This window comes from Passer domesticus, chromosome 8, assembly GCF_036417665.1.
Source record: "Passer domesticus isolate bPasDom1 chromosome 8, bPasDom1.hap1, whole genome shotgun sequence".
Lineage (NCBI taxonomy): Eukaryota > Metazoa > Chordata > Aves > Passeriformes > Passeridae > Passer > Passer domesticus.
In genome coordinates this window covers 53,412,903-53,425,966 of record NC_087481.1, presented here as the reverse complement: position 1 = coordinate 53,425,966, position 13,064 = coordinate 53,412,903, and the positions used below count along the sequence as shown (strand labels likewise).

Below are 13,064 nucleotides of genomic sequence, written 5' to 3'. Positions count from 1 at the left end.
GCTCTGCACCACAGGCTGCTGGTTATAAACCTCTTCTCCCAGGAGCTTTTATCACAATGCTGCAAACTTGTTGAATAAATAGTTGCCTGGACCTTCAGGTTTTAAGGAAAAAAACACTTTTCCTACTAAAACTGTGGTTTATTGGGCTGGGTCAGGCCTGGTTTGTGCAGTTTAGCAGGGAAGCTGTGCTTTAGGTTTTAAAAATAAAGTGTGCACAGTTGAGTTCAAAAGCTGATACTTTTCTAAAAGGCTGTAGCAGAAATGACATAATGGGACTGATAAGGGGATTAGAAACTTTCAGGTCAAATCTGTTCTACCTGTTACTGAAAACAGCTGAAAATTACTTTTCTTTCTGTGTCTGTGAAAGTATTCTGTATTTAGTATTAAATGGTTGTCTAAATCAAAGCATTAATGGCAAAATTGAGTAAAATTTACAACATCAGAAGGAACTGAAATCATATTTTCTTACTCAAAAAAACAGGAGGGGATCCACTTTTGTTAAAATGCTGCTTCCTGTAGGGCCACTTTTAGTTTTTGTTGCATTTAATGTTAGATGTGGGCTTTTTCAACAAATATTTTCTCTTCAGATTTAGAAAACCCTATTCATATTGCAAGTTCTTTGAAGTTATACCATGTGCTTAGGCATTGGGGTTTTTTTCCTTTCTATTTTCCCATTGTCATGTAAAACTGTGTGAAAAAGACTTCCCCAGTGTTGACTTGGAAATTAAATACAGGTTTTCCAGGACCTTTTGTTATAAGAAATTGTGCATGCAAATTGCTCTAGTACTGCTGGTATATAGCACATGGTGGAAGTGCTGTTAAGTAGAAATAAGATAAGTAATAAATTCTGTTTAATCCTGCAGCTGCAATAATTCTAAATTTAAAAGTTGGTTTCAAATGCTGTACAGTTTTCATGCAGTTCCAGTGACCTATAACAACTTCATTCATAGTCCAGTATTTGGGAACTGTTAAGTGCCTGAGAATTGTAACAATTATGTGTAACAGCCATTGCAGGAAGGTGTTGGGATAGATACACTTTGTTACTGCTTAAATTAGGATGGGAGATGCACTCAGAATATATTCAGTGTGCTATAGGAGTTTGAGGAGGAGGATGTACTGGATGGTCAGAGAATTAGGTTTTTGTGCTGCTTTTGGCTCACTTCAGAGCACTGCTCAATATACACCAGTTGTGCAGAACAATCTCCTTTTTCACAGGTCCCATCACTGAATGATGTTCCTGTACATTACCTAAAACCCAACAGCTTAGTGAAATTCCGCTGCATGGTTCAAGACATGTTTGATCCTGAGTTTTACATGGGAGTGTATGAAACAGTTGACCCAAACACAAATGCACGTGTAAGTGAAATACTGAGTTACTGTTTTAGCAAATGTTTGTCATTTTACTCATTCTGGTCCTTGTTTTTCTCTAGTTTGTGAGCTAAACCTGTGGAGTTGGACACTGGTAGTAGCTGTGTTCAGCTCTAGTGGCATCAGTAAAACCTGTCACATTTCTGTTGAGGAATAGAAAATGTTGAAATGATGAAAGGTTTGGCAGGATGTCTGTGAGGGACTTTGGGCTTCAGTGATTTTGGTGTGATTCATGTCCAGGTTGCTGTCAGAAACAGAATGATTGCATTGCCTTTTCCCTCTTGACAGGTTTTGCATTTTGGTAAATACAGAGATGTGGCAGAATGTGGGGTAAGTTACATAAATTATGTGAACTTAGAGAAGAAATACTGGAATGGAAAGTTGTAGTTTTGTGTGTGACAGAGCTTCTTTGGTACTTGGCAATGGATTCCTGAAGATACTGCTCTAAATGCAAAGTTAATCTTTGGTTTGGAAAGCAGAGTATTCATAACTGCTCGCTGGCATTCTAATTTCAGCAGGCTTCCAGCTGTTTCTGTTGTATTTAAAATTTGTTTTGGTTGAGTGGAGGGGGGAGTGTCCATGACCTTGAAACTGTCTGCTATGGAAAACAGTTACTTTTAGTACTGCAGTGCAATTTGACTCAAAACATTATATATTCACTTTTTCCTGAGTTATGTAGTCTTATGTGTTAATTGTAACTTCTGGCTGAGTAACTGAATCTGTGGGGTTAGTTTAAAAAAAGAAAACAAACTGTAATCAGATATTTAACAAAATTTCCCTTGGGATTCCAGCCTCAGCAGGAAATAGATTTGAACTCCACACAAACAGTCACCTTGGAGAGACAGACTTTCTACTGTGTTCCAGTGCCTGGTGAATCAGCATGGGTGAAGGAAATATCTTTTTTTACTGAGCTAGCGTTTGTTATACAATCAGTGGTTACCAGCTAATTAATTAGATTTAAGGAGATAACTTCATTTTTAGTGAATCTGGAGAGGTGGTAGGTATAGAAAGAGGAAAAAAATAAAGTTGATGGTGTGTAATATGCACAAAGAGAATGCAAATAAATTTAGGAGCATTTGTTTTGATTTAGTAGACATTTTTGCTTGGGAGAGTCTTGGAAATTTCTAGTTGCAGATACTTGGGAAAAGAGAACTTCAGTTGAGCCACTGGCATTTTCTACAGCAGAACACTTACACAGTGAGAGTCTCCTATGAAACACATGTAGCTGAGCAGGTTAAGATTAGGATTTTGTTAAAAAAACCAACAACTACATTTTAGTGTTGTTGAGTTTTCCCTGCTGAGTGTGTGGCTTCCTTAACCCTGGATGCCACGCCTACATCAGTGCCAGCCAGGCCCGAGTGAGCCCCTCCACCTCCTACACCCCCAGTCGCCACAAGAGGAGCTATGAGGAGGATGAGGACATGGATCTGCATCCCTCCAAGCAGAAGGAGCAGCACGTGGGTAAGAGTTGCTGTTGGTGAATGGTTGTTCTGATATCTTTCCAGGATTTGGCAAACATTCATTGCTAAAAAGTGAAATATTGGCAGCTGATTCCGTTGTTCCTGTTGTTGCCTTTAGGATTTGGAGGCTTTGTGGAAGTCAGCGTGATATGTGTGTTGTATGTCTTGCTGACAATCTACAGAGACTTTTAGTATAAACTGGGTTTTATGCATATTCTGACCTGTTTTTTTTTAAACATGAAGTGCAGAAAAATATTTTTGCAGTTCTATGGACTGTAGGGGAAAAAAAATCATTCCCCTGGTTTAAACATTGCATTTTCAAAATCAGATTTCTGGCCATGTTTGGGTTTCCAAGACACATAGATCTTTGCCAGTACTCTCTGTCACACTTCACTTGATTACATACTTCTGAGTACTTCTCATATTAAGAGTATATTCTGTCAAGTATATTGCATTACTAAATATTCTTGTCCAGATGTCTTCTTAAATTAGTTCTATTCTGTGTTGCTCACTGAAGAAAGTTGTTCAGTTCTGCATTTCTGTTTAAAAAGCCTGCAAATCCTGTTTTTCAGGCAGTGGAGGTGATATCCATGGATGTGTGGAGCCAAAGAGATTAGAAACAGAAGCTTCTGCAGGTCATCATGTCATTTCTCCCAACTGCTCCCCTCCACTTGACCTAAATTTTCCCTTGCCAGGAGAGAAGGGACCAGCATGTCTTGTAAAGGTGAGAGATGGAGAGGTGATGAGCAGGGCTGTGCTCTCTGAGCCTGACACAATCAGACTTGCGCTGGTTTCTAGGCACAGAAATGTGTTTCAACTCCAGAATTTTGTTTCTACAGATAATTACATTCTTTCTCTTCACAAACACAGTGTTTCTCTTCTTGAGTGCTGCATTTGAATTGCTGGAATCCTTCAGCAGCATTTATTAGAGCTTGCGCCTACTCACCCCACTTACTTAAAAAAGATTCCAGTATTAGATGCTTGAGGCTGCAGCTGGTACTGAGCCCTGGTATTTTTCTTTTAGGATATTTCCTCTAATTGAAAAACAGCTGTGAAAAATCAAGCTGAAAAAGCAATAAGCTACACATTTGTGTATTGAATTTGAAATAGTCCTGGATTCACTGCTATGTTGTATTACTATGAAACTTTACACAAAATTTCTCTGCTGTTGCTGTATTGACTTCTCTCTTATTTAGCAAATCTTGATTAATCAGAGTAGAATACAATTGTTTACACTCATGTGGCAAAGAATGCCTATAGAAAAAGCATGGAATCATAAAATTACTGTGAACTCCCTGACAATTCCCTTTTCCAGTGTAAGCTTACTGACTCTGAGGGCAGGGGGAGATCTCTTCCCTCAGACTGCTCTCAGGCCACAGTTGAGTCTGCTGAGTTTCCTTTTTCTGACAGTTTCTCTGCTGTCCTGCATCTGGCCCATCTGCCTCAGCATTTTATGTTTTATTTTCTGTTTGGGGCAGGTCTATGAGGGCTGGGAGAGCTTCAAAGTCAATGATGTGCTGGAGGTGTTTGGTGTTCTGTCTGTGGACCCAGTGCTGAGCATAGTGAACAGTGAAGAGAGGTAAGGCTGCCCTGAAATGCAGGTTTTTATTGCAGTGAGCAGACAAGAAATGTGTAAGTACATTATAATTATGCTTAAGAAAGGAATTTTGTTGCTTTAAAATAGCTTGATGAGAAAAGTGTTACATCCAGCATCCTGGAAACTGAAGTCCAATGTGCTCTGGTACATCCATATCCTTGGATACCCAGTGCATCTTTTTTTAGGTTGTTGTACAGTCTAAAAAACAGAAAATGCTTCTATAGCTAAATGTTTTGTACTCTTTCATGCCTAAACTTTCAGTGACTGAGTGAATAGTGAACAAGGCTTTCAAGGAAGCTTTAAAATTATAAATGTCCTTTTGAAGTAATTTTGAAGTCCATGGAAGTTTTTACCAGAAATGTAAACATTTCTGAAGAATCTTTAAAAAAAAGTTTGCATGTGTGCATGTAGACTGATAGTGACCAAAATGAGTAAAAGATGGGTTGATTTTTCATTAATTAAGGTATTTCATCTTCTTAACCCACTGACAGAAACTTCCCATTGCACCTGCTGTTCTGCAATTCCTTGCCTGACAAAATACAAAATCATTGAGGATGCAAGAAGTCAATTTTGAAAATAAAACTCTTGACAAAAATCTGACATAAATACTGCTAATGTCTTGAGCCATTGCACTCTGGATCATTTCTGTTGATGAGTTTGCTCATCTGTCTGGCAAGTAGGATTCCCAGAGTGCAGTGTGAATCCTTTATAGTGCCAACTTCTTAAAAATTACCTCAGCCTGGTCAGCTGCTTTTTGTTATCATCTGTGTGACAGCTGATCCCTGACTGACAGCTCAGTTGCTCTGTCACAGGTGCTTGTGGGTTTTTTCCTGTGTCATTCTGTAACAGGAAGACAAAATGGTGCCATTTAGCAACATTTTGAATACAAACAAAAGAAATCTCTTTTAGTGGAAAGAGTGGATAGTGTGTGGATGAGCTGCTTAAGTGGCTTTGAAGTAATAAAGCCTGACAGTTTTTAAAACAAGAAGATGAAATTTGTGCTAAACTGTACTGTCATCTGATAGAGTCACTTTAGGGATTTTACTTTCTAAAAATGAAAATGAAAAATGAAAAACACCTGGAAGAAATTTTGTAAGACATCTTCAGGGAGAGCAAACCTTGTGTATCTGAGCTCTTAAATTAAGAGGCAATACCTCCAGGTTCCAGCAGAGGTACATTAGGATTTATTTATTTATTCACAGTTCTTTTACTCAGCCAGTGATAGAGATGTGATGTGACTGTCTAGAAGATCTTGTCAGGCTCCAGAACCTGGTGGGGTATGAAAATCCCACATGTGCTTACAGAGACAAATGTAATAAATGACCTTATTTTTTTAAAAGCTGCTGTTTAGACTTCAGTACAGGCTGGACAGAACAGTGTGTAATATTTTGCTTGAAGCTACACGAAGCCTATTAAATGGTGCAGCAAATAATGAATGTGATTTTGTTTGTGGGGTTTGGTTTTGAGGGGTTTTTGTTGGGTTGGGTTTTTTTCTTAAGAAAAATACGGCTAGATTATTTTCTGAAAATAATAGAATCCAGATATTTTGTGTCAAGCCTGCCTTGGTGTTAATATGTCATTTTGTAATTGTGATTCAGTATTTGTGGTGTTTGTAAAGCTCTAAAGAAAGTGGTTTGAGTGTGGGAGGAGTCAGCAGGAGCTGGGAGCGGATGTTGTTTGTTCCTCTGTTCTTGGCCTGCTTCCAGCTGCTGTGGCTCAGAGGGAGAGGAATTCCCCTGGGATGTTTGAGTCCAGCTGTGCTGTGCCCTCTCCCCAGGGACAGCTCCAGCCTGGATCCCATGGAGTGCATGGACACGGCCGAGGAGCAGAGAGTGCACAGCCCCCCGGCCTCCTTGGTGCCCAGGATCCACGTGATTTTGGCACACAAGTTGCAGCACATTAACCCCTTGCTGCCTGCCTGCCTTAACGAAGAGGAGAGCAAAACCTGTGAGTGTCTGGGCACTTTCCAGGACATCTGAGCAAATACTGCCTCAACCCAGCAGCAGGGTTTGAATTTAAATCTTGTTAAATGGAAAAACCATGCAGTGCTGCACAGGATGCAGATGTTTGTTTATGGATGTTTACGTTTTTATTTGGCTGAAATAAAAGTGATTTATGTGGAATTTGGTTTTGCATGCTACATGCCCAAGGATTTTACCAAGTTGTTCAGCCATAAGATTTGATTTGTTTTCAAACGGAGTTGTGAAATGCTGGGAAATTAGATTTCCAATTTAGTGTGATACTGGAAATAAGAAACATACTGATAATATAGAGACTCCTAATACTATGCACAAAATAAGGCTTTAAGCAATTGTACTATTCCTTGTTGACTGTTATTTTTTTCACTGAATTATTGCATGCAGACCACTGATATTTATAACTTTTTTCCTTGTTCTGAGCAATATATAAGAGGTTTTTCTGCCATTTAATATAAAATGGAGCAGCCATGATTTTTAGAAATTTGGCTCTACACTTTATACCCTGCTGCAAATGCATTACACAATATCTAATCTTTTTAAAAAAATAATTTCCAAGGAAGTGTTGAGTGACTCAGGTTATCTAAAGCCAGTAGAAAAAACCAATGAGCATTTGTTTATTTCTCCTAGACTGCTTTGAAATAAACATTTTTCTTCATCAAACTGTGACAGAAAGTCAAATTTATGTAGAGGGAAGAGGGTGAGAAACAAGAACATTTTCTGACACTTGTCCTCTGCTCTTTTGCCAGTTGTTTCTAATTTCATGTCTGAGCTGTCACCAGTGAGAGCAGAGTTGCTGGGGTTCCTCACCCATGCCCTCTTGGGAGACAGTTTGGCTGCTGAATACCTGATACTGCATCTCATTTCTACAGTGTAAGTATTTACATGTGTGCTGAGAATTTATGTATTTGTCTTTTAAAATAAATCTCCTCCTATGGGGTTCTTCACCAGTCTGCAAATAAATGGCAGAAATAGCTTAAATAATATTTATTTCAGCAGTACTTTGTCCAGGTAGAGTTGTCCTGTCACAATACACACAAAGGCAGATTTCAGTGTCTGAAATAACAGTAAATATTGATAAAAGACCAGCTTTATGGCAGTGTATACGTTCACTGCTGCTTTGAGAGCTGACAAAATCTCCAAGATATTTTTAAACAGATGTATGAAAACATCTTTCTGCCTCTGGCTTCTTCTAATGAGTAGAACATACCACTGACTTCCCAAAAGACAGCATTTCCTGACTGCACGAATTATTGCTTAGGTACATTCTGGGAATTTATTTAATTAAATGTAAACCTGTTTAATGGTAAGTTCAAGTGACCTATTTAGCATGGGATAGAAATTTATTTTTATGTTGATATAAACTATCTCTGGGTGAAAGAACAGCATCCTTTGACTCATTAAAATCTTAAATGTGAAACTTCAGACATTGTAGTTGTCAGGTCCAAATTTAGTTTTAGTCATTTTAGTCTTCAAAATCAAAATTAGTTGTTTTAATTCTTTTTAGTGGGACTATGAACGTTCCAACACTTAGCCTAGAATGTATTTTCTCTCTTAGCTGGTATCACAAAAAAGTTGAGAGTTGTCAAGAATGGGGGAGAAGATACACAGTGAGAAGAGGGAGAGGAAAGCTGAGGGCAGGTAAAGGAGATGAACAAGTGTGATAAGGAGGGAACTTGAGATTGAGCAGCAGAAAGGAAAAGAATGAAATGTGTTCACTGAATAACAACAATGTCTGGAAGGCCATTGCAGGGTACCAAATACTGTTTTTGTGTGGTGCTGTGAGGAGCAGCTTCAGCCTGGCTCAGCTCCTTGGGCACTGCAGAAGGCAAGCAGAGGAGCTGGCTGATTTTGGTGTGGGTGTGTGTGTATGTGTTCTGAAATCCTGCTGGCTGTCAGAGACACCACACAATGCTCCAGCTGAGTGCCACCTGTACCCAGTGTTAGCCAAGTGTTTGCCTAACCTGTGCTGCTTTTGGTGCAGCTATGGCAGACGGGATGTGCTTCCTCTGGGAAAATTCACCGTCAACCTGAGCGGCTGTCCCCGGAGCAGCGCCTTCACGGAGCACCTGTACCGCCTCATCCAGCAGCTGGTGCCAGCAGTAAGCATTGCCTGGGCAGGGCTGGGGGCTCTTCTCACTGATCCAGCCTGGCCATGCAGGCTGAGATGGTCTCCTGCTCCCCATGTGGAGAGCAGGTAACAGCAGAGATGTGTGGTGAACATGTGTGCCTCATCGTCTAGGATGAATATGGAATGAAATCCTCTCCTCAGAGGTATTGAACTGATAGGCAGATGCTTTATTTGGTCCTTCTGGATTGATACATTTAGACATTTGGGTCATTTAATGGTGGTGTCGTTAGGGTTTAATAAAGTTTGTGGAGCAGTAATTCAATTTGGGGTCACACTGAACAGTATTGCTGCAATAAATCATTAATTAATGAGTTTATCCTAGATGTGCAGAACAGTGATAGGAATTCCTTTGGGAAATTTTGAAACACACAGCATTTGGATATTTGGGATGGAGTGTTGCAGTGACAAGTTTTGCTTTGCTGTGCAGGTTCCCAGCATCCCTGGGGAGGCTGGAGCCAGGTGCTGATGGTTTGTTTGTCCTTGCAGTCCTACCACCTCCGCATGAGCATCGAGAGCATGAACCACTCGCGCTTCATCCCCCACAAGGACTACACGGCCAATCGCCTGGTCAGCGGGCTGCTGCAGCTGGCCAGCAACACCTCCCTGGTCATCGATGAGACCCAGCTGGAGCAGGGACAGCTGGACACAGCAGGTACTCAGCTTTTGGGGTCTGCAGTCTCGTTTGGGAGGGTGAAAGCTGCTGTGTTTTAAGACAGTGGTGATCATCGTGTCCCGCTGATAAGGGGTCTGTTGCAAAACTGTTTGTGGTTTCTACATCCTATTTCGCTGCTTTGAAGCAGCTTCCTGCAGCCTTCTCAGTTAACTTAAGACAAATTGGGAGAATTCTTTATTACCAAAATAACTCTGATTCATTGGAGTGGCCTTTCAGTTTCCTGTGATGGTGCATGAAGTGGGCAAAGCATATGCTGATGCCTTATGCTCTATATTTTTACTGTATATCTGGAAACCATCCCTGAGAACACTGCTAAAAACTGCAGAAAAAAAATTGCTATTACTGTGTTAAAAATAGTGGGGATTCTATCTTACAAGCTGATGTAGCACTGTGTAGTATGCTTTCAGCAGAGCTTTAGGAATTAATTTATTATAACTGACATAAAAGAGCTGAGTTGCATTAAAAGCTCAGTACCTGGAGAATGCACAGTACAGATGTCTTTGGTGAGTCCTGGAGCTGTCCTGTGCAGGGCCAGCAGTTAGAACCCAATGATCCTTATGGGTCCCTTCCAACTCAGGAGATCCTATGAAACAACAACAGGAAATCACTGCAAGTAACTTAATTTTAAAATAAAAATGCTGTCTTGAGAAAGCTGCTTTGTTTTTTTTAATTACTGCTCTTAAAAGTTGCTAATTGAAGTTATTCAATTGTTTCTGAGTTTTCAGTATTTTTTGCTACTCAGCTTTAGTAAAGCTACAAAATTTTGATAAAGAAAATAGTAAAATGAGTAAGAAGCTCTGTATTGTCTGTTTCCAAAAAAAAATAGTTAAAATATTATAAACTCCCATTTAGAGAGAACTCTTGCTGTGCTGGTTTATAGGTTTTCTAAAATGTCTGTCTGTAGTGTCTAAAAATTCTCAGCATTTAGTGAAAAGATATTTTAGGTATTAAAAGTTGCAGATAAAAAAGGCTTGGTAATTTTATTTCTTTTTTGCTGATGTGATACTGTTTTCTACTGAATTTAGAGTAAAGTAAAAATTTTTCATTTCTTAAAGCAGTGCTGGGAACAAAATTTAATCCTAGAGAAGTGTCTTCACATGTAGTAGTTGGTTTGGAACTCTTGGAAGCTACAGCTTAGAAATTTCAAATGGAAAAATGTCCCAGAAGTCAATCCCAATATTAAATTTGCCTTTATTTACTAACCTTGCCTTTATTTACAATGTACTAAATTATTACTAAGTATTTAAAGGCAAAACCATAACAGTAGTTTTGTCATTTGATGCAGTAACTGCTGAAGAGAAATTCAGTTTGTCAGGTACATGTTGGTATTTCAAAGAGAGAATTCCAAGAGTCAACCAGTTAATGTGTCAATTTTAACATTTTATATTTTAAATAATTTAATTCCAGGTAAGGCAAGTGAGTACTGTTAAAAAAATTGGCAAAATTAAATTGGTTGCATTTTTCTTCTTTTGGGGAGAGATTTTTTTTTTTGTTTTTCTCTCTGAATAGATACCTGGCTTTGTAGGGCCAATGAAGACATGAGTACATGAGGACTCATGTATTAATGTACTAAGCCAGACAAAGTCTAGGACTGAAATCAAGAAATCTTAATTTTGATTCACATTTAGAAGTAGTTATCTCTGTCTGGAAGACACCTCAAACACAAGGAGCAGGATGATTGCAGGAATCCTTCTGTTTGCTGCTCCTAAAAGACCGATGGCAAACAAAAATCAGGGCTGACATTTGTTTTGGCCCTGTGCTCAGGGAATTTGTTGTTGCTCTTGCAGGTGTCCATAATGTGACAGCCCTGGGTAACCTGATCACTTGGCAGAAGGTGGATTATGACTTCAATTACCACCGGATGGAATTCCCATGCAACATTAATGTTCTGATCACTTCCGAGGGCCGCTCGCTGCTGCCGGTATGGGAAGGGCTTCCAGGCTCTGCTGGGGAGCTGCAGCTGGCAGCTGCTGCCACAGCAGGCCCTGCCAGGGACAAGTGGGGACAGGAAACGTGTCTTGTGACCAGGGAGGGTGTGACACTGGCAGTAGCTGCTGCCTTCTCCCTCGTGGCCGGAAAACGCAGAGATGAAGCAACCCTCCTGCTTTCTGAACAGGGCTGGTGAGGTGGTGAAGCAGCCAGGGATGGGTAAAGCTCTCCAAGCCTCCTTCAGGCATGGTGGGTTCTGAGGTGAAGGGCACAGATGTGGCACTGCCCCTGCAGTAGCCTGAGCTTGCAAACATCTGCTCTCTGGCATGCCAGCTTTGTCTGCTGAGCCTTGGCTCTCCTGCTTGAATCAGGAGCTGTTCAAAATGTGAGCTGGACAATGTTTCAAGAATTGCCTTACCTTAGTTCTGGGAAACAGTGACTTCTGCTGCTTTTGAGAGTAAATTAGTCTTGGAATAGAAAATAGTGGGATGTGGAAAGAGATGAAATGTGATTTTCTCTTTCAGTCAGATTGCCAAGTCCACTTACAGCCACAGATAATTCCCCCGAACATGGAGGAGTACATGAGCAGCCTCCTCACTGCGGTGCTGCCCTCCGTGCTGAACAAATTCCGAATTTACCTGAGTTTGTTGAGGCTGCTGGACTACAGTATATCTGATGAGGTGACCAAGGTAGGGACACTTTCCTCATATGTTTTCAATGGTGTGTTTGGATAGAAAGCACCTTAGTAGACAGTTATTGTATTTGCCCTGTCAGTGATTCTCCTTTAAGTTTTACAAAACCCAAACAGAAGTGTTTTCACATCCTGACTGTGCCTTCAAGGGTTTGTAAAGTATATACTGAATATATAAAGTATATATGTTTTTAGATGTAAGGAACAGCACATGTAACCTGCTTTCTAACACTCGTTTTGAAAATGGGTCCTTTGCAAAGATGAGAAGTAACCTGGTTTTTCTCAGGCTCACTTCTGGATAGCAATGAATTGAAACTTTGAAATCTAAAGGGTTCGTTGAAATCTAAAATGGGTTCTTTTCGAAGATGAGAAGTAACTTGGTTTTTCTCAGGTTCACTTCTGGGCAGCAGTGAATTGACATGTTGAAATCTAAAGGTTGTTACAAGTGTTCAGCTCCTCAAAAGCTTATCTCCTGGTGGAGGTCTGGCTTGTTCCATAATTCCATGCTGTGCTTTTCCAGGCAGTGGAAGAAGACTTTGTGGAAATGCGCAAGAACAACCCCGAGAGCGTCACGGCCGATGACCTGCACAAAATGCTGCTGGTGGCCAGGTGGGTGTGGTGCTCCTGTCACCACTCAGGGTTCCCAGCAAGCTGCAGTGTGAGCCAGCACTTGGTCTGCAGCTGAACTGTCAGACTAGCCAGACGGAATCTCCTCTGCCTTGTTCCTCTCAGTGAGGCAAAGCATCCCCTCCCCACTTTCCTCCCATGCTTTCTTACTCCTGGAAGACAGCTGGCTGGGAGCTGTGCTGGTTGCAGCAGCTGCAGGGGCTGTTCCTGACGGGCTCTTTGTGCTCCCCCAGGTTCCTGTCGCTCAGCGCGGGGCAGACGACGCTGTCCAGGGAGAGGTGGCTGAGAGCAAAGCAGCTGGAGGCACTGCGCAAGGCCAGGCTGCAGCAGCAGAAATGTGTCAATGGCAATGAACTTTAACACCTGCTGGATGTCACCCTGAAGATGTCTCTAATCCTAGGTGGAACCCGTACTAAGATTGGAATATTGTTTATACCAGTTTTTGTAGATAATTTATACCAAAAAAATTATGGATATTTACCCTTGTGGTCTGAGCACGCTTAACTCTGTTCAGCCACCTAAACATATTTTATGGAATTTTTTTGGACCCTGTTTTGTAATTGAAAATTGGTAACATTGAGCAAATTGTTTGATATTAAACTTTAATACTGA

The 13,064-nt window shown here is 40.6% G+C and overlaps 1 protein-coding gene and 1 long non-coding RNA gene across 3 annotated transcripts in view; one reads left to right on the top strand and one right to left on the bottom strand.

Annotated features, from left to right (window-relative positions):
• Positions 1 to 13,064, top strand: part of MCMBP (minichromosome maintenance complex binding protein) — a 14,396-nt gene extending 1,332 nt beyond the window's left edge. For both annotated transcript variants that reach the window (XM_064431476.1, XM_064431475.1), the window contains exons 3-16: positions 1,216 to 1,356; positions 1,657 to 1,698; positions 2,160 to 2,261; positions 2,700 to 2,829; positions 3,401 to 3,552; positions 4,307 to 4,407; positions 6,203 to 6,372; positions 7,151 to 7,274; positions 8,386 to 8,503; positions 9,019 to 9,184; positions 10,993 to 11,126; positions 11,659 to 11,823; positions 12,346 to 12,434; positions 12,686 to 13,064. In XM_064431476.1, coding sequence (XP_064287546.1) covers positions 1,282 to 1,356; positions 1,657 to 1,698; positions 2,160 to 2,261; positions 2,700 to 2,829; positions 3,401 to 3,552; positions 4,307 to 4,407; positions 6,203 to 6,372; positions 7,151 to 7,274; positions 8,386 to 8,503; positions 9,019 to 9,184; positions 10,993 to 11,126; positions 11,659 to 11,823; positions 12,346 to 12,434; positions 12,686 to 12,812 — 1,695 coding nt within the window. In that variant the 5' untranslated portion in view covers positions 1,216 to 1,281 and the 3' untranslated portion in view covers positions 12,813 to 13,064. The remainder of the gene's footprint in view (positions 1 to 1,215; positions 1,357 to 1,656; positions 1,699 to 2,159; positions 2,262 to 2,699; positions 2,830 to 3,400; positions 3,553 to 4,306; positions 4,408 to 6,202; positions 6,373 to 7,150; positions 7,275 to 8,385; positions 8,504 to 9,018; positions 9,185 to 10,992; positions 11,127 to 11,658; positions 11,824 to 12,345; positions 12,435 to 12,685) is intronic.
• On the bottom strand, positions 5,139 to 11,071 carry LOC135306880 (uncharacterized). The gene is made up of 3 exons (XR_010367621.1): positions 10,719 to 11,071; positions 9,680 to 9,788; positions 5,139 to 5,265 (listed from the first exon to the last, which is right to left on the bottom strand). It is a non-coding gene; the product is annotated as an uncharacterized LOC135306880 (long non-coding RNA).